At 43.4% G+C, this 21,800-nt stretch overlaps 1 protein-coding gene across 2 annotated transcripts in view; it reads right to left on the bottom strand.

The window, feature by feature from the left end:
• Positions 1–21,800, bottom strand: part of GRAMD4 (GRAM domain containing 4) — a 157,985-nt gene that overhangs the window by 71,128 nt on the left and 65,057 nt on the right. For both annotated transcript variants that reach the window (XM_068276318.1, XM_068276319.1), the window contains exon 4: positions 5,787–5,907. In XM_068276318.1, coding sequence (XP_068132419.1) covers positions 5,787–5,907 — 121 coding nt within the window. The remainder of the gene's footprint in view (positions 1–5,786; positions 5,908–21,800) is intronic.

Below are 21,800 nucleotides of genomic sequence, written 5' to 3'. Positions count from 1 at the left end.
TTAGTCTCCCGAGCGGCAATAGCCGCTCGGAGACTGAAGGCGGGGCGAAGCTCCGCCCCCCAGGCAGGAGATGCGCGCGCAGCCTGCGCGCGATCTCCTGCAAAACAGAGCCCCAGGACTTTACGCCAATTGGCGTTAGGCGGTCCTGGGGCTGCCGCCGTGGCCACGCCCATCGGCGTGACGCGGTCAGCAAGAGGTTAAAATCTGACAGAACAGACAGGTTATGCACTAGTCCATCTCATCAAGGGGGATTCTTGCGGAGTCAAAATGCCCAAACAGCATGCAAGTGAGTAGGGAGGCTGGCTGGTATCTTACTATTTTGGTAGTTAAACTGCTATTCAGGAAATGCTTTTGAAAACATTGAAAACCCTGAGAATCCCCCATGGCGAGATGGACTAGTCCAAAACCTGTCGGTTCTGTAAGATTTTAACTGCTTTTTTTTTCGTGGGAGTGGTCCTTTAAGACTCCTTTCATACTGTACATTGCATTGCAACAAATAATATCACCATCACACTAATTGTGGCATTCACAGGGCAACATGTTCTTTTACAGTAGCAGTGAGGCATACTTTCATTGTACTGTATGCTTCACTGTATGGTTGCGACACAATGCTACCATGCAATGCCACTTTGAGTGCGTTGTGCTTGCATAGCACCACAATCTTCATAGTGTGAAAGGAGCCTTACTACTTCAGCAGCACAGGATGCCCTCCTAAACCAGGATGCAGAAAGCCCTAAGGCATTACCAAGTCCAATCAGAATCTGTCTATGGACGCTTCTATTATGATTTTCCCTCCTGACATCTGCTTAGCTTCAGTACTCACAAGGTGATTCCATCAGGGCATTAGGAGAGGCTCGGCAAGGGCTGGCAGAGATGTAAAAGCAGAGGCATGGCTAAGGCAGTACTCACCAAACAGAGCATTGCTGGTGAGAGCAGCAAGTGTTGCAGAGGTGGTAAATCGGTATTCTACAGTTTTACTGACAGACAGGAATTAAACTTCCCGTAAAAGTATATATAGTACATTACAGAGTGGGTGGTATGGTTTTCTCATCAAAATATTCTTTGCATTTTTATGTGCAGTGTTGCCTGGATAGCCACAATTGTGTATCCTCAAACTGCAGAGTATTTGCTTCCGCTATTCTGCTTTCTCACCACAACTGAAACTGAGACACTCAGACGAGGAGGTGAGGGACTGCCTTTCTCCTAGTCAGACTAGTAAAAGAAAGTACATCACAAAGTACCACAGTAACGGTATATGTTAAAGCCCAGCTAAACTTAAAATGTAACAACGCAAGTTCTAATAGAAGTAAGAAATGTTTCACAGATATAAATGGTGTATAAAAGCAAAGTTATAGTGAGCATACCTTAGCCAAATTAGCAAGACGTTTTGAATCAAGTGGATAACATTTATTGGCTAACTTAAAATAAGCATAAGCAAGCTTTCAGCTGTATAGCCTTTGTCAGACTTCAATCCTGTTTGCTTACAAACTGATGGAATAGACAGCTATATACATTTGCAAATCAGCCTGTTTCAGCCAAATTAGTCTGTTTACTTCCTCTTTTCTCTGGATTAAACTGGTGGGCAAAGGTCAATCAGGTGTGACCTTGTGACAAAGAGGAAGTACAAAAAGAGAGGCCCGATAATACTTCCCAGCAACCCTGCATACCAATTAAAACCCATGTATCTTCTACATGAAGCTGGATTTGTAGCTCACAGGATGTAGGTTGTAAGAAATTGCAAGATCTTAATCGAACAAGAAGCTGCTAAGGTGACCATTAGGGCCCGTTTCCACTAGTGCGGTGCGATTTCTTTGTGGAAAACGCATAAACGAATTTTTATGCGGATGCAAATTTGCATGAGTTTGTATGTATTGTAATTTTTGTTTTCGTGCATCATTGTAGATATGCGATTTTAACCGTATCAGTGCCTTTGTGCTTTTACACTGATTTTACACAAATCCATATGCGAATTTGCATGAAAATTTGCATGCGAATTTCCTATCAATTACATTACAGGCGAATCGCACACTAGCCTTGCAGTGTGCGAATTCTGATGGCTCTGCTGTGCAGATTTTTCCTGCACAGTAAAATGCTCAGTTTTCCTGACAAGTGGAAACAGGCCCATTGACTATTATAGACTATGCGAATCTGCATGCAGAAAACGCATGCAGATTCACACTAGTGGAAACAGGCCCTTAATGACAAGGTTTCTAAATCTATGTAGTAGAAGGGCAATCTGAGTGAGTACATTTTGAATGGATACTTTAGGTGGTATTGCACATTACATAGAAGTAGTAAGATTATACAATTGATGAGCACATAAAGCCTTTTCCACACGAGCAAAGCATGTTGCCCGTGGAGATTGAGACCCAAGACAGATTGCTGGCCAAGGGGGATAGGGGTCAGGGGCTGCCGTACAAATACTAGATTCTTGGCAGAGTGTCATCTAGTGTGTACGGTGCTTTAAACTATGAAGGTCTGAATTCTGTATAGATAGGTGCACAGCTGCAGGCAAGCAGAGCTACACACAATGTGTACATAAATTTGCAAGGTTACTTTTAAATGTAATGCTTATAAAATACAAAAATCAACACAACGGCTTTGAAAACGCACCTTGGTTTTAGTTTAGTTGGGTTTTACTCTATAGGTGTCATAAAAATGCAACATTTTGGAGCCATTGGGGATGGGGTTGTCAAGGCATGATATGAGAGAGGGAAAAAAACCGTCTCTCATGGCAACTCTCAAGCTCAGTTGTTTTGTTATGAAATGGGTAGATTCATATCAGTCCTGTATTCATAAGCGCTGGCTTTACCTGTTCTGAATGATTGCCTAAACCTGTCATGCACCCATATAATGAAGGTATGTGTGCAAGACCTACACATATTCTGGCTCACTAACGCGATGCAAGCACAGAAGGCATCCTAGGCATTCAGCTACTTTACAGCGTTAAGGAAACAGCAGCGATTGGAACGCTAAGTTTTCAACATGATTTATTTTACCTTCCATAGCAAAACAAATGTAAGATTATCATTAAGCACATATTTAAGATATAAATTGGACACGAGTAAAGCCCAGTAATGCTAAGCTGTCTCTTGTAAAGCAGATAATCTTGTCACATACCAAGCACTTGAGTTGCCAGAAGTCCTATGTACCCGGAGCAACACAAGAGTTGGCAAAAACAACCAGAAGGCATAATCACATTCTAAAAAAAGAAGGCTACCTATCAGCAATTCAAGGACAGGTTAGACAAAGAGCAAGCTTCTCACTGCTCCAGGCAGCACAATTATACAGTACATTAACATTCTAATACATTACATAACCTGTGCATAGGATAACTTCAGAATGACTGCCTCTGCCATCTAATGGTACATGAAAGTCATACAGGCTCTATACATGAATGTCAAATAATGGTTGCAGAAGAGCAAAGGGAAATACAGTAAATAGAGAAATAGAGATCATTTACCATGTCTAATGCAAGTGAATGGGGCTTCTGATCACCATTTTAGGGGGCGCCATAGTTGTACACTTTTGAACTCAGACCTACCTGAGAACAAATCTAGCTCCTAATTAAAAAAAAAGACTGCATTATAAAAGCAGCAATTGGGTATTAAAAAGTAAAGCAAAGTTTTGTTTTTTTCAATATCAGATTACCACCAGTTATAAATGGGCATCTTGTGTTAAAATGTGTTATCAACTGTAAGTCTACAGCCAGATATTTACAATTGGTCATTGTACTGTATACTGCAGACAGGATATGTGAACTTATAGAAGTCACTACTTGTAAGGCCTGTTAGAGTAACCGGAGCTGGCATTGTAGCCACCGGCAGGGGCACCTCTAGGCATAGGCAGTACAGGCCATTGCCTGGAGTGCCATTGGTCCTGGGGGGCGCCATGTTGCTGGATTAAGCCCCACCCAAAATTAAGCCACACCCCTGTGGGTGTTCTATTACTTGCTTATGCTGCATCTACTTAGCGTAAGTTGCAGGCAGCTGACACTTCTGTGCCTTGTGCATCCTTCTTTCATCCTTTGTGCCATCTCTGCCTCCTTCTGTTCCCTTTGTGCCTCCTTCTGTCCCCCTGTGCCTCCTTATGTCCCTTTTGTCTTTATTTGTCCCCTTGTGCTACCTCTGCCCTCCTGTTCCTCCTTCAGTCCCACTCTCCCTCCTTCTGTTCTCCTGTGCCTTCTTCTGTATTCCTTTGTGCCTCCTTCTGTCTCCATGTGCCTCCTCAGTCCCCATGTGCCACCTCTGTCCCCTGTGCCTTCCTCTGTCCCCCTCTGCCTCCTTCTGTTCCCCTTTCGTGCCTCCTTCTGTCCCCCTGTGACTCCTTCTGTCCCTCTTTGTGCCTCATTCTGACCCATTGTAGAGGGTGCCAGGCCGACCAGTCGGTCATGAGTGCTGTGCAGGGGGGACAGTGGTCATCCCCCCCCCCCCCCCCCCCGCCAGATGATGTGTCCCCAGGTGGTGAACAGGCTTGTGGCATCTAATAGACGCCGCGTCAGTTCACTGGCCTGCAGCCCGTAAGCTCACTTCTGCAGCCTTACAGCCTTACATTACGTGTATTTTCTGGTGAAACACTGCACGCATTGCAAATTTTCTGAAGAAAAATGCTGCCACATTATGATTATTTCCTCGTGAAACGCTGCTGCATTACGATTATTTTCATGGAAGGGCGCCATGGGGTGGGGGCGCCACAGATTTTCTCGCCTGGAGTGACAAAATGGCTAGAGGCGCCCCTGGCCACCGGCCTCTTGGTAGGCCTTCCCCACTGCCCCTACCTGTCACCTCCCACTGTTTCACTGTTGGCTAGTGGTGCCTCTGTGTGGAGACACAGCAGCTGCCATCTTCCCCAATGCTGCTGGACTTGGGGATCTGTCCCATGACCTGCGCACTGGAGGTGGATCAGTGTGAAAAAAAAAAAAAATTCACCCAGCCCCAACTTCCCACCAATACCTAGTATGCACCTTACCCTGGATAATACAAACTACCTCCATTCTTAGTTCTAACCTAAGCCTATACTTCCTGCAAGAGTCACAAGAAATGAAACATCGGCCACCCATAAATAGACACTAAAAAGTATGGCACTAAACTAAAATGGCACCCAATGTATCTTGTCCAGTGTTATGGCTATGCTGGTTGCAGAAAACTATTTATTCCAGCTGTACAACATCCAAATTAAACCAATTTAAAAAGACATATCAGTGTTTCCCAGTTCTCTCCTATCCAGTCTATGTCCTCATCTTTCTTGTCACTTAAGGTCCATACACACGCCGGACTGGAGGCAACGACGGGTCCGTCGTTGCCTCCTGCCGGGTGGGCGTGCCAACGACAGTCCGGCGTGTGTACGCACTGTCGGCGGACTGATACGGCTGTTTCTGAGCGATCCGCCAACTTTATCCCAATATGCTCATTTTTTGAGAAGATCCTGTATAGTTGAAGGTGGTAGAGGCGTGGTAAGGTGTGTATGATGCAAAGTGATAGAGTACCAACAAGGGATGCAAGGTTTTTTTTAGCACTTGGGATTGCATTAGGCCCCTGAAGAGTGCCAAGTTTAGTCCCAGCCTCACTTTAGTAACGTTCTGCTGAGATTTGATGAACTCATAATACCAAGTCGTTTGGAGTGACAGAAAATATCTTAGATCATATTTTCAAATAGCCCTTTTTCCATCAGTCTGGGGACTGGGCAAGAGGGCTACGTACAGCCATTTGGGCAATAGTAGCTGACTATAGAAGAAACATACTGTAGTGCAGTGTGCAGCACATATCCTTAAGATTTTGCAGAGTTACCTTGCTTTGGCTACATCATTTATTTTTTGCTCAAGTTCTGTTCGCTTTATCCTTTCCTTCTCAAGCTCCTGCTTTAAAGTCTCAACGTTGGTTTCTTCCCGTAGCTTCCGGAGCTCCTCCTCTGTGCCAAATTAGTAAGAGAAACAATTAGTACCATTAGTAGTTTCATTCATTAGAGATGTTACTTACAAAACCCATCTCCGAAAACAAGACTAATGCATAAATGAATTAACTTCTAAAGAGACATTCCTGTCCACGTGAACATTAATTTTAATGGAAGTAGAAAAATATAAACAGAACCAGAAAATGAACTCCAAAAATAATGAGGTCATTGGCCGCAATAAATTTTCCCTTCATGCACAGGAAGTTCAATTTATCAAATGGAAGAAATTGGGAAGCAAAAGTGTTCCAGTTACCCACAGCAACCAAAAGGAAGCCCTGTTTTCCTTTATAGCTGACACCTGATTGTTTACTCTGGACACTTCAGTGTCAGTATTCTATGCTCCTGACTTGATGAATTAGTTCATGTGACCCCCTGAAGAATTATGTAACTAATAATATTGTGCATCTTTCTTACTTTAAGAAATTAACATTCAATGGCGCCTCTGCAATCACCACACATGCAACCATGTGGATAATGGCTGCCGGATAGTGTCGATAGTGGCTGGATACTGTACTGGTTAAGGTATCTTCCACTGACAGAGGAGGCCTAGGTTCAAATTTCATCTCTTTATATTTCAGTAAGCCAGCACCTATTCAGTAAAGAGTTCTTGGGCGAGACTCCCTAATAGAGATGTCTGCGAATGGTTCCCGAACCTTACTTCCTTCCGGGAAGCTATGACCCGTAGTAGTACGGCTGCACTGGCCTGGCGGTGCGCACCCTTGATCGCTCGCCTGTTGCTGGGCACTTTCTGCACGTGCGTGACGTCGCGCTCATGCGCAGAGAGTGCCCGGCAAAAGGCGCGCGATCAAGAATGTGCACCGCCGGGCCAGCGCAGCGACCTGGAGGTAGTAATGGCCCATAGAGATTCGCTAGCGAACTGTTAGCCAGCATCTCTACTCCCTAACACTGCGTGCGCTCTAGTGGCTGCCTTTCAATTGCTTTGAGTATGACAAGAGAAAAGCTCTATACAAATACTGAAATTAATTAATAACAGTCCAAATGGGAGCACGAAATCGATGTGCCACAAACGATAACTGTAAAAAGGATAGCCTGCTGCACCGATGGTACGGGTTAAAATTCCAATCTTTATTGTGACATCTAGGAACACAGAACAAAAGCTCACGCGTATCAGAGCATGCATGGCTCCTTAGGCATAGCTATAACTAAGAAGCCATGCCTGCTCCGATATGCATGAGCTTTTATACTGTGCCCATAGATGTCACAATAAAGATTGGATTTTTAACCGAACCATTGGTGCAGCGGGCTATCCTTTATACATGTATAAAATGACAGGGGAAGAAAATAGGGAACGTTTAGCAACAGCTTCATTTACAGGAAAAAAGGAGGTCATGCTAAAGTTCCAGTTATTGTTTCTGCCTGCAGTTCAGAGTAATGAAAATCCAGGAACCTCCCACAACAGTGACCCACCAGGGTCAAAAGAGGACAATTCTTGGAAACAGCCACCAATCAGGGGAAAGTAACGATGCTGGCTAACAATTAAGGATTTTCTGTTTTTATGTGGACACTTCATGTAGTTTTTAACAGCACCACTATATTTATGGTTATCTACATCCCCCGGTTCTCCATGACATCAATAAGCATTCCACCTGGATGTGTGCACTTTATATCAGAAACATGATCACTCTAAAGCAGAAAAGTGCATAAATCAAGCCTGGTGAAGAACGCAAGAGTATGGCAATTTGCTTTGGATGCACAGTTTAATGCATACTATGCACATAGAGTGTATGACAATGCATATGCAAATATGGTATGGTATAAATATTACCTAAATGTGCTCCCTTTTGTACATGGAAATGCAACATCTGCACTTCCAGGGCTCCATTTGCATTAAAGCCCAAATCTAGAAAATTATTTTGTGCAGAAAGGGGGGTAAAAACTTATGGGTGGGTTCCTCAGAGAGATTGGGCCCCATTTCTGGTCTGTGGGACATGCATGGAACCTATTGTCTTTTGGACGGGAGAAGAGTCTGGGAGCTGCACACACAGGAAGGAGAGGAGGTTGGGGGGCAGCGCACACATGTTACCATGTTCTTTTATTTCTCTTGGCCAGACTGTGGAATTTTCCTAGGGTTAAAAAGAAACCATAACCAAGAATTGAACTACATCCCATTCAGTAGCTGATACCCCCTTTCCCATGAGAAATCTATTCCTTTTCTCAAACAGATCATCAGGGGGCTCTGTGTGGCTGATATTGTGGTGAAACCCCTCCCACAGTGTGATGTCAGCACCTATTATACAATATCAGTTGTCTGGCAGTCCTGCTGGTCTATTAGGATGCAGTAGTGTCTGAATAATGCCAGAAACAAGCATGAAGCTAATCTTGTCAGATCTTACAATAATGTCAGAAACACCTAATCTGCTGTATGCTTGTTCAGGGTTTATGGCTAAAAGTATTAGAGGTAAAGGATTAGCAGGATAGCCAGGCGTATTGCTTAAAAGGAAATAAATATGGCAGCCTCCATATCCCTCTTGCTTTAGTTGCCCTTTAACACTCTTGCAGAAGCCACTCCATCGTTAGCAGCCCTGTTGTCCCCCCTCCCTACATCATAGACAAAGTGCACCACTCAGGTGTGGTCTAGCGACAAGTCTGTACAGCATTGTGGTCCCCGCGGTGCCACCCAAATGACTGAGTTCCATCCTAGCAAGCAACACAAACTGAAAGGAAATCTGAAGTGTGTACACACCATTAGATCAAGTACAGACTTTAGATTTCCACAAGATTGTGTCAGCTGAAGAAAGTGTATACAGGTGTCCCCAGATGTCAGTGGACTCCTCCAGGACAAATCATGTTGCCCAGTGTCACTTGGTCCCATGTCCACATACTGTATCCTTTCTCTCTATTGATCAGAATTTGCTTCTCAGCAGGGAGCCATGCAGTGTACCTGTACAGCAATTGTTCCAAAACTGCCAGGCTTTAAAGGCAGAAGTTCATAGTTGAGAATGAGGGCCAGTGTACACCAAAAACTGCTAGCGTAATCACAAACGCTTAGAGCTTTTTGAAGTGATTTTCCTAGGCAATTCTAGGCATGTGTCTAGCGATTTTTTAATCATGCCTAGCGATTTTTTGGAGGGTGTTGGTGTAGTGTTTGTTATTTTTTGGTACAGTACAGCTGTAACTGAACAGCTTCAGTAATAAAAATGCTTGGAAACTCGCTCTGATCTAGCACTTTTCAGAGCGATTTTCCACTTTCCTATACTTAACATTGAGGCTGAATTGCTTTAGAAATCAGCAAAAATGCTGCAAGACCCTTGTTTGCTTTTGGGAAAAAAGCTCATCGCTCTGGTGTGCTCCATCCCATTCAAATACATTAGCCAAGCCGTTTTCAAAGCGATGGAGTTTTTAAAAGCGCTCAAAAGCGCTGCACCAGCTCTAAGGAAGGTTATCACAAACAAGTAACAATTAGCAGAAGCTGAAAAAAACAAAAATGGCAGCCCCCATGACGCAGACAATACAGTGTCAGCTCTGGCCCCCTGGGTTAGATAGGTAGCAATGTGCATTTGGTAACAATTTAATTTAGGAATGCAGATCATGGCAGAGAAGAGAGCAACTAAAGCAAAGTTCACTTGAACAAAAGCTAGAGGAATTTCCCTCTACTAATCCAACAAGTGTGTATGCAATCATATTCACATGTTCAACTAACGTGAACAGAAAAAAATGATATTTATATATTTTTTTCTATATAGCATTAATCTATATTGAAATGCATTAAGGCTCTTCTTACCGAGATGAAGCTCTACAGCAGCCTTTCTCAACCATTTTACCCTGGAGGAACCCTGCAAATAACTTTAGGATCTCAAGGAACCCCTGCAATCAATGTTTTGATCTCGAGGAGCCCCTGCATTTATTTTGCAGGAGGCATGGTACTTAAAAGTAGGTTAGGCTGTTTACTTCACTACCCCCTATAACACTGCCACTCATTATACTGTCTTCTCACCCACAATTTAGTGCTTCTTTTTACATTACCCCCTATCATAATGTGCCCTATTATACTTCCCCCGTCCCCCCACGATGGGGGAAAATGCCAAGGAACCCCTGCAGAGTACTCAAGAAACCCTAGTTGAGAAAGCCTGATCTACAGTGAGCACAGATAAAGAGGAAATTATCCGACACTTTCTAGACAGATTGCCTAAAGCTTCAATCATCAGACCAAAGCTGACACAACCTTTCTTAGAACATTTATTAGCAGAATTTCTCAGCAGATGTGAAGGTCACGTTGTAGAATTAGCCGTTCTGCTGGGTTGGTAGCTTTACAAAAGTGCAAGGAGGATATAGAAATCTATAAACATGCAAGCAAAGGAAGACCATGTGGCCTTTCTGCAGCCACCCTTAGGTTTTCTTTTTATTGTACTTTTTTCTTTTTTGTAAATACAGTAGTATCTACTCAATTGATTAGAAAGGTGGTATAGCAACAAAGGCTCCTGATATGTGCAGCTCATTACTCATACAGGGACATTGAAATTTCAAAGAAAAGTATTAATAATAATAATATAATAAGACAAACACATATAGCGCTTTTCTCCTGGCAGGCGCAAAGCGCAAGTATTATGGCCTTCACTGCAAAAAAAAAAAACAAAAACAAAAAACAAAACCAAAAAAAAAAAAAACCAAACAAAAAAAAAAAAACAAGTTCTAGGAACACTTGGCTGATTGCATGCAAAAATGGAAAGATAGTTTTTATAATTACATTCCGAAAGTATTTAGGTACCGTATGTTCCGGCGTCTATAAGACAACCCCCCAACTTTTCCAGTTTAACTATAAAGTTTGGGATATACTCGCCATTTAAGACTACCTCTCTTCCAATGCACACCAAATAAAAAAACATAATATACAGATGCCATGTATGAACAGATACTGGTGCGGTACTGTATGTGGTACCCAGGATATAGGAGATTGACTGGTTGGATTGGTCAACTCTCCTTCTCTTCCTTTTTTATCAGAGCAGTATGGAAGAATAGATCGCGCTGTACGCATAAAACACGCCTCTTTCACCCTTCTGGCCCACCCTTGTATCCTATTTACCTCCTTCTCTGCCTCTCAGATCTCGCAAATCTGCACCTGCGCCGCTTCACTACATCCCTCAGCAGCGAGATCTGAGAGTCGGTAACAGGATAGGGCGTATCACCCGGCATCAATGACACCTGGCGTATAAGAAAACCCCTGATTTTTCAGAAGATTTCCGAGAGTTAAAAAGTAGTCTTATACGCCAGAATATATAGTAATCATATGTTCATACCAATATTTTTTTAATCAAAAGCAGACTTTCCCTTACAGTAGAATTGGAATAGCTAAGCCAGTATACTTCGGTGTCTTCATGCAATAGGAATCTTCACTGCCCCAATTCCTAAGCATTAGTTGTGTAACAGTCTGGAATTCCCAGGATTCCTGGAGAAAGGAGCATTTCCCATGTCTTTGCTGTTTGTGTATGTAGATCTGTTCAGCATGTTATGCAGAGGAGTATGCTTTAATTACCACATGCCCATCACAAGTGAAGCAGCAGAAGGGAGGCTGGGTTTACCCTGAATCAGCTGCTGTCAGCTAGAACACATAGTTATGCCATACAAAGGCTTCAGGTTCTCTAATTCTGGATCTCAGATGCTTTCCTGTACAAACTCCTCATGTGGCCCCAATGCCACTACATGCCCATTCTGAATGCTAATGAAGGATGATTGTGCAGAGGATTCCTTCTACCTAATATGAAGCGCACAATAGATATACATTTGCCAGCGGCTCTCATTAGTGAGGAGGGCGATTACAGCAGGTTCTTTGTTTCAGGCTCTTATTGTAGTATTTGGCAAGGTTTTATAGGCACTCATCACATGCAGAATACTGACTTGAAAGTTCACAAAACACCCTCCAGCCATGCAATGTTTGAGACCACAAAACCTACAGCATTAAAAGCTAGAACTGGACAGAAGCCACGATCACTGAAGAGAATTTCCAAACACGGTTAAAGATATCTGTATAAAAGATATTCTTCTGATTGTGAATTAAAGGGACCCTGCCACTATTTCCACACTAAGATCTGTGAAACAATCTTACAGTAATTCACACCACAAGTCTGAAAGGCAACATGACATTTATATGGAATAACATGTGCAAACAATGGTTTAAATAAAGATGCACAGTGTGTAAATAAGGCCAAAGTTTGACTGCACTTCTCATGTCAAAGCAATATGTCACTGCTAAGCTATGGGGATATACTGGTGGCTGATGTGCAGCAATTCAGCAGTCAATGGTGCCAATCCATTTTCTGCTGAGTAGTTGCCCTGGTTACCTTAGGGCATCTGTAAGGAGTTCCACCTGGCAGATCTGGTTTTCAGTCAAGAAAAATATTTCATTCTGATAACCGTATTCTTGCAGCAGATGGTAAGGCTAAGTTTTCACTATAAGAATGCAAATTGCATGCAATTTTTGGGGATGTGAAACTTGCATATGCATGGATGTGATTTTTACATGCAAATAAGCATTTTGCACCACAGCACATAAGTACATGGAAATGTATTGCACACCATTTTTCTCTATGAGACATACTGAAAATAGTAACCTGGTTGTTATTGTTCTGGATGCAATTGTAACATTTAGTGCAAACAGGCCCATAGGATATTATTGTTGTGCGATTGTGTGTGCTAGAAAAACGCACACACATTTAAAAGTTATTGAAACAGGCCCTATACCAATACAGTTGCAGGCATTTTGTGGTGCTGACTAGTGATTAAACATCATAGGAATTAATCAAAAGTTGGAACTTGCTACTAATTTCATTGGCAGTTAACTTCTGAAAACCCTAGTCAGTGCCAAACAACACCTGTTCACATCATTAACACAGAATGGCTGTGCGATCGGAACACACCGCACGCGATTGCACGCCATCTGCACCGCTGATCCTATTCACTCCCGTGAATGGGTCAGCACTGCACTTAGCTGACAAATGCATAGAGCAGTGCGATAGCGCATCACACTGCTGCACAGCGCACATGATCTGAACGGCAGAAGTGCATAGACATTCTTGGGTGTCGCACAACATACGCGCCACCAAAATGCGCATGGCAGCGTGTATGATATGAATGGGGCCTAAAAGTGCCAGTCAGTGCTAGCAGAAGTTTTTGCCAGTGCTTTCAGTGTGAATGTGCACTATGGGAAGGCTGGGACAGGAGGAAGCTATCCACACTTATCTTAACTAAAGCAAACAGGTCTGTGCTCCCCTATCAAACCTGATAAGGTACGTCACAGAAAAGTGTTTGACTTCTAAAGATAAATGTCCAGATTTACTTGCTTATGGAAACAACGTGAGCATTGGACAGGTTACAACCATTTCGAATTGTTCAGAAACATTGTTTGAGAACTTCCCTCACAGGTTATTGTGGGTTTACTAGTTGCTCAGACTCGCAGTATTTTACATCAAGCCGTTTCTGGCTGGGAGCACACTGGGCAACTGTGCGTTTTTAATTCAATCCTGCGTTTTTGGTGAGTTTTTGTATACCTTTGAGATAGCATTTCACATTTTTAATGAGTTTTCCACGCTTTTTTTTGCGTTTCACATTTGTGTTTTTTATTAATTTTGATAATCAATGGAGTAATAGACGGTTGCATAAAAAAAAAAAAAAAAATGTAAAAAATGCACAATTTAAAATGCACATATGAGTTTTTACATGCGGCCCATTGACTTATTGGCGACAGAAATGCTACCATTTCTGCCTAGTGTGTTCCTAGCCTCTCAATGCCAGCATTCAAGCAGAAACTACCTTGTACATACTAATTTTCTCTGCTGCTCGGACTTAAACAATATTATACAGGACACAGGGACTTCTGTTACCAATAGTTGCTGTTGTCTAGACACAGACTGGTTACTTGGGATTTGACTTTCCAGACAGTGTCAGGGTCAGTGGCGTAGCTAGAGATCATGGGGCCCTATAGCAACATTTTCATGGGGCCCTCAGATGTAGGCACTCTTAAGCAATGCCACCTGCCCATATACTATAGATATGAGTTAATAGGGCAATTTACATTCTCATGCAATTAACGCTGCACATAGTTCATGGGTACTGAGACAAAGTCAGAGGGTGGAGAAACACAAGAAAGATAATGGTAAATACATTAAGTACCACTTGGGTCCCTAATGCTTCAGGGCCCCTTAGCAGCTGCTATGGCTATTGCTATGCCTTTGGCCAGGGCTGGGACCTTCTAGAGATAAAAAAATCAACTTCAAAACACTAACAATTTTTGCACTTACAGTACACTTCAACTAAGAGGGATATGCAGTGCTCTCCCCAGGCTCTTTTAGCCGGGTGCTCCACCTAGCTATTTTTGGTGACCACCCAGCTGTTATCTGCTCACCTCCTCCTATGCTGTAAGCAGATAAGTGCCAGCCCTGCATTCTCTCATCTTGCCCCACCTGGCTTATTTTTCATGCCACCTGGCTACTTTTTCATACCACCCAGCTGGAAAAAAAATTCTGGGGAGAACTGATATGGTAGCTGCCATATTTACTTCCTTTTAAACAGTACCAGTTACCTGACATCCTAATGATCTCTTTGGCTGCAGCAGTGTCTAATCACAAATCTGAAACAAGCATGCAGGTAATCCAGTCAGATTTTAGTCAGAAACCTCTGATCTAGATGCTTGTTCAGGGTCCATGGATAAGAGTATTAAGCCTCATCTACACGCGTAGATGAGGCTCCGATGTTACTTATCAATCGAGCCGCATCAGCGGTTCGATTGATAAGATCCGACAGGTCGGATCTTGCTACCGCCGATTCCCTGCTCGTTCCCCGCGAGGGGACAATGGCAGGGAATCGAGCGGAAGATAAGCGTCGCGGCGACGAGCGGGTATCGAATCCGGCGCGGGCAAGCGGGGACGCGGCGGGGATGCGGAAGAGGCGATCCGGCGGCTAATCGAGCCGCCGGATCGGAGCCTTATCTACGCGTGTAGATGAGGCTTTCCAGACAGAGGATCAGCAGGACTGCCAGAAATTTGTTTTTGTTTTTTTGTTTTTTTTTTAAAGCAAACAAATATTGCAGGTTCCTTATGCATCTCACTTCAGGTGGGCTTTAACCAGCATTTCCTGAAAATGAGATTTTGGACCCTGCATTCCCTCAACTAAATCCCTCTGAAAATGCAAGCAAACAGCAAGTGCACCTGTGGAGACAACAGAATAGGCTTGCATTAGCCTAGTGCTTGTGCAAGCTCCATCGTGGCTTGCATTCATCAAAAGTAAATAAATGTAGACCTTTCTCTAGAGGAAAACTTTTCAAATAAACTGAAAACAAAAAGGTGCCCAGTTAAACCCCATTGAGATTACCAAGCGTAGAGTAATAACCTCCCAAGCAGATACTTCGTGGTAGGAGGCTGTAAATACCACTAAGCATAATAATGCAATTTCCTCTCAAATAATATAGAGTAATTAGGCAGGATATTTCCCCCAAACAATAATTTAGGCTTACATATGGTTCGGACACGGGTAAGCTGAATGATGGCTCACCCACCTGCCGCTCAAATTCCGGGCTTAATACTATTCCCCCATGAGTTTTAGAAACTCTGAGGGAGATGTAATTCAGGGTCTGGCGATCACTGGAGCCCCGAATTACCCTTGCGTGGGGTGGCAGCATAGCACTAGCTTGGCGCTCAGCGCCGGCTTCCGAAATGACCAGATTCCATACAGTAATCCCCCTAAACACAAGTCAGACAGCATATCAACCAAAATTCCATCTGGGAAATTTGGGGTACCTGCTATAGGCGGAAGTTTGGCCACCGCCATAGGCAGCCATTCAAATATAAACTTTAAGTGTAAAATTACAGTGTGTTTTTCTGATTTCTCAGCCGATTGGCACAGGGAGGGGTTAAAGTTAGCTGTGGGGGTGGGGAGTGATTAAGGGTAGTCATGGGGCTGGGTGGTTAAGGTAGCAGTAGAGAGAGGGTTCAGTGTGAGAATAGGCTTATGCTTAGCTAGTGAAGCCAAAAAAAAAAAAAAAAGAAAAAAATCTAATTTCAGCTTCACCGGGTGCCCTTTTTTCCTCTGTGTTCTTTTTTGCACAGATGCCCCTAAATTACCCTGTAAATCATTAGTGTTCAGTGGTACCTAATAAGGGAAAATAAGATCAGTTTCAACCTAAAGCTGCACATTATGTAATATGTACTATGAGGCCGAAAGTGATTGAAGTAGACTTTTCTAACACTTTCCATCACTTAGTCCATATAAAGTATGGCAAGTCACAAGCGGCTGAATGCTGTTAAACAGATTGTTTAGGAGTGCTTTTATAATACACAGATGTGATAATGCAGCCCCCAAAGCACCTCCCCAGATTTCCACCATTACTGTACTGTTTACATTTCTCTGTGTTATGCTGTTCCCAATCAAGAAAATGTATGCTGGCAGAGAAAAACATGATGTAAACTACGCAACTATGTGTAAACTGATGCACCAGATGTGTTTTCCTAGTACTGCTGGGGAAATCAAAATACCATCTCCTATGGGAGAAAAGCACCAGAAAGCATACATAATTCCTTAAAATGCCATGTCAACACCTCCACAAATTAAAATGAACTTGTTGTCACTTATGTAGGAAAGCACAAGGTACAAAATTCCAGCACGCGCGAGGCACATGGATGAAGGCAGGTACAAGCGGATGAATTGAGAGTTATGCAAGAATCATCTATAGGAGCCTAAAGCAACAGTTCTAAACTTAATACCACAAATAAAACTCGGGGGCTAATTTATAAAGGAGTGATAGATTGCTGATTAATAGTTTCTCCAACATCAACTTTTTCCAAGAGGTCAAGGTTTTTCACACTGCAGCAATGCTGATCTTCCTGCTGCTTGCTGTCATGTGACCTGATTGACCAAACAGTGGGCCAGAATTATCAATGCATTACCAACAGTTTTTCTTCTTAAATAGTTCTAGCCAGCACGGGAACTGTTCTGCATGATAATAAGAAACTTCTTAAATCCTACTTAAAGGAGGAACGTGTAATGGTTAAGGGCTCTGCCTCTGACATGGGAGACCAGGGCTCGAATCTCAGCTCTGCCTGTTCAGTAATCCAGCACCTATTCAGCAGGAGACCTTAGGCAAGTCTCCCTAACACTGCTACTGCCTATAGAGCATGTCCTAGTGGCTGCAGCTCTGGCGCTTTGAGTCTCCCAGGAAAAAAGCGCTATATAAGTGTTTGTCTTTGTCTATCTTTTGATCCAAGCATAAAAAAAAAAAAAAAAAAAAAAAAAAAAAAAAAAAAATCCACTTACCTGGGGCTTCCTCCAGCCCGTGGCACCCATCCTGTGCCCTAGCCACAGCTCTAGTAGCTCCCAGTGTTCTCCACTGGCACAGCCGACCTCGCCAGGTCAGGTTCTGGGTCGGCTTCTTCTGCGCTCCACCGCGTGTTCACGTGGTCTTTCTGATATCATCAGAACGGTACTGCGCAGGCGCAAAACTACTGATGTTTGAAGAGACCATGTAACCCGCGCGGTGGAGCGCAGAAGAAGGCGACCCGGAACCCGACCTGGTGAAGTCGGCTGCACCAGCGGAGAAGACCATCAGCCACCGGAGCTGCAGCAAGGGCACAGGACGGCTGCCATGGGCTGGAGGAGGCCCCAGGTAAGTGGATTACAGGGAGTGCAGAATTATTAGGCAAATTAGTATTATGACCACATCATCCTCTTTATGCATGTTGTCTTACTCCAAGCTGTATAGGCTCGAAAGCCTACTACCAATTAAGCATATTAGGTGATGTGCATCTCTGTAATGAGAAGGGGTGTGGTCTAATGACATCAACACCCTATATCAGGTGTGCATAATTATTAGGCAACTTCCTTTCCTTTGGCAACATAGGTCAAAAGAAGGACTTGACAGGCTCAGAAAAGTCAAAAATCGTGAGATATCTTGCAGAGGGATGCAGCACTCTTAAAATTGCAAAGCTTCTGAAGCGTGATCATCGAACAATCAAGCGTTTCATTCAAAATAGTCAACAGGGTCGCAAGAAGCGTGTGGAAAAACCAAGGCGCAAAATAGCTGCCCATGAACTGAGAAAAGTCAAGTGTGCAGCTGCCAAGATGCCACCAGTTTGCCCATATTTCAGAGCTGCAACATCACTGGAGTGCCCAAAAGCACAAGGTGTGCAATAATCAGAGACATGGCCAGGGTAAGAAAGGCTGAAAGACGACCACCACTGAACAAGACACACAAGCTGAAACATCAAGACTGGGCCAAGAAATATCTCAAGACTGATTTTTCTAAGGTTTTATGGATTGATGAAATGAGAGTGAGTCTTGATGGGCCAGATGGATGGGCCCGTGGCTGGATTGGTAAAGGGCAGAGAGCTCCAGTCCGACTCAGACGCCAGCAAGGTGGAGGTGGAGGTGGAGTACTGGTTTGGGCTGGTATCATCAAAGATGAGCTTGTGGGGCCTTTTCGGGTTGAGGATGGAGTCAAGCTCAACTCCCAGTCCTACTGCCAGTTTCTGGAAGACACCTTCTTCAAGCAGTGGTACAGGAAGAAGTCTGCATCCTTCAAGAAAAACATGATTTTCATGCAGGACAATGCTCCATCACACGCGTCCAAGTACTCGTGGCTGGCAAGTAAAGGGTATAAAAGAAGAAAAACTAATGACATGGCCTCCTTGTTCACCTGATCTGAACCCCATTGAGAACCTGTGGTCCATCATAAAATGTGGGATTTAGAAGGAGGGAAACCAGTACACCTCTCTGAACAGTGTCTGGGAGGCTGTGGTTGCTGCTGCTGCTGGTGAACAGATCAAAACACTGAGGGCTCGTTCCCACTGTTGCGACGCGATTTCGGCCGCATTCCGACGCTTGTAAAAACGCATGCGGATGGGTTTCCGCATGCGTTTTTACCCGCGATTTCGCATGCGATTTCGCATGGCAGGGTGCCATGCGAAATTAACCATGACACTGCCAGGGCTAAATAAAATTGAAAAAGGTGCGAAATCGCACGCGAAATCGCGGGTAAAAACGCATGTAACAAACGCATGAGTTTTTACTATTAAATACATTAGCGGCGATTCGCACGGATTCCCGACGCAGGCGAAATCGTTGGCTCTTTTGTGCGTTTTTTTCACGCTGAAAAAACGCACCTCAACAACGCTACAGTGGAAACAGGCCCATCCACTTGCATTACATGTGCGGATCTGCATGCGTTGGACGCATGCAGATTCGCGATAGTGGGAACGAGCCCTCACAGAATCCATGGATGGCAGTCTTTTGAGTGTCCTTGCAAAGAAAGATGGCTATATTGGTCACGGATTTGTTTTTGTTTTGTTTTTGAATGTCAGAAATGTATATTTGTGAATGTTGAGATGTTATATTAGTTTCACTGGTAAAAATAAATAATTGAAATGGTTATATATTTGTTTTTTGTTAAGTTGCCTAATAATTATGCACAGTAATAGTCACCTGCACACACAGATATCCCCCTAAAATAGCTAAAACTAAAAACAAACTAAAAACTACTTTCAAAAATATTCAGCTTTGATATTAATGAGGTTTTTTTGGGTTCATTGAGAACATGGTTGTTCAATAATAAAATTATTCCTCAAAAATACAACTTGCCTAATAATTCTGCAATCCCTGTATTTTTTTTTTTTTTTTTTTTTTTGTTAATGCTTGGATGTATCCTTTAATAGTGGCAGTTTAGCGTGAATTTCTAGAACTGCACTACATGTTTTTTTCAATTAAGAATAGGAAATGTTTAGTAAGTGCTGCTAAGTACTGGTGTATACATTTGAATGCTTATCTCTTTGTTTACTGTTATAAAATTCCTTTCATACTTCACTGACACCATAACTGATGGTAGAGTGAACCATGAGGGGAGGGGGAATCCCCTCACACTACATCTGTTAATCCTGTCAGTGTGAGAGAAAGCTCTGCCTGTCTCTGACTGAGCTCTTTGCAGAGAGAAGAGGAAAATGTATCTTATGTGCAGCATAAACATTTGTAATTGTGTGTGTGAAACCTGACAGGCTTTTCATATAACTCTGCTTCAATATTATACTGTTCTTAGCATGTCAGACTGCAGAGAATCTTACCTCTGCAAAAGAGATATTCCAAACTTAGCTAAAATCTACGCACATTGAATGAAAGCTTTCGCCTCTGATATTGAACATGAAAAGTGGGAAAATACACAGCTACTTAGACATTATTTGTACATTGTCATTTTAGAACACTTGGTTTGATAGTGTTCTTTTAAAGAGACAATGAAGCGAATTAATTTTGCCCTTTTTACCTTATAATTCGCTTCAGTGCTCTCAGCACAAGTAAACCACCGCGTCCCCGCCACTAAAACGAGGGCTGCAGAGCCCCCAAATCCCTCTGCAAACATCCACGACTTTGCTGCTCTGAGAGGCAGAGCTATGAGCTGTAGCGCTGCCTCTCCTGCCGTCAATCGCCGCACGGATCACCACCTCCCCCCACCCTTCTCTGTGAAGGAAGAGTGAGAGGGGCGGGGAGAGGCGGCGATTCGCCGCGATTGACATAAGGAGAGGCAGAGCTGAAGCTGCAAGCTCTGCCTCTTTGCGGACATGCCGGCTGGATTGCCCCCCGGGGATTTGGGGGCTCGGCCGCCCTCGTTTAGTGGCGGGGACGCGGCGGTTTACTTATGCTGAGAGCACTGAAGCGAATTATAAGCCAAAAAGGACAAAATGTATTCGCTTCAGTATCTCTTTAAAAAAAGTGCAAATCCATCCCTAAACTGCCACAGATTAAAAAGTGCTCAATAGCACACCTACACAGCTTGTGCAGTGCAGGCTATACATGAATTGTAAAGTGCTCCTCCCCCCTGCGGCCAGGTGGGCTGTGAAGCTGTTCTGTGCTTAACCCTCCCAGTGCTGGGCATTGAAGCAATACAGCAGATGTATTGGTCACGTCAGCAACAGCAATTTCCTTAACAGAGTGCACAGTCTGAGAAACCTTCCCAACTCCTCCTGTTTAAGAAGGAAATTGCACTATTTGGTAATTTCTGAGACAATTTTCTTCTAAAAACCTACCAATACTTTGTCTCAGACACTCTTGATAAATGTCCCCCAGTGAGAAGGAGAATATCCTGCCCTCTAATTAGATGATGCCGTCATGATTGGCAGTTGAGCCAGCATTAGCCTCCTGAGTTGGAGGCTTGCCGCCGGCTTCTCTGAGGTTTTCTTGTGGTGACGCTATTCTTGTAGACAGATGTGATGTGGAGCTAGTGATGCATTTCATAGAATCCTCATATACAGCATATCAGCATATTGGTACATTAAAAATGCAAACCGACAGTGTACACTTTATTGCAGCTTTAGAAATACACTCTTCAGTCAGCCTCTAACTGAATTATAAATGAAAATGTTAGCTTGGATATTTGTAAGGACTTTACAGGGAACCTGAGGTGAGAGTGATACGGAGGCTACCATATTTATTTCCTTTTAAACAATACCAGTTGCTTGGCAGTCCTCCTGATCCCGTGTCTATAATACTTTTAGCTATAGACCCTGAACAAGCATATGCAGGGCAGGTATTCGGACTCCGGTTTTACTGCATTAGCCATATGCTTGTTCCAGGGTTTTGAATCAGACTATGTATACCAGAAGAAAATCAGGACTGCCAAGCAACTGGCATTGTTTATAAGGAAATAAATATGGCAGCCTCAATATCTCTCTCACTCCAGGTTCCTTTTAAAGCACTCCTCCATCCCTTTGTTGAAAGTGTAAACTTCACTGTGTCTATTATTGTCCCCTTATAGCACCCTCAAGTATAATGCCATGTTACAATGCTCCGGGTTACTGTTTCCTCCCTTTTCCTTTCTAACGCTTCTCTTAATATGGCTTCTTTATGGTGCCCTTGGTTAGGATCTC

This window comes from Hyperolius riggenbachi, chromosome 3, assembly GCF_040937935.1.
Source record: "Hyperolius riggenbachi isolate aHypRig1 chromosome 3, aHypRig1.pri, whole genome shotgun sequence".
In the NCBI taxonomy this organism is placed as follows: Eukaryota; Metazoa; Chordata; class Amphibia; order Anura; family Hyperoliidae; genus Hyperolius; species Hyperolius riggenbachi.
This window is presented reverse-complemented; position numbering and strand designations above follow the sequence as displayed.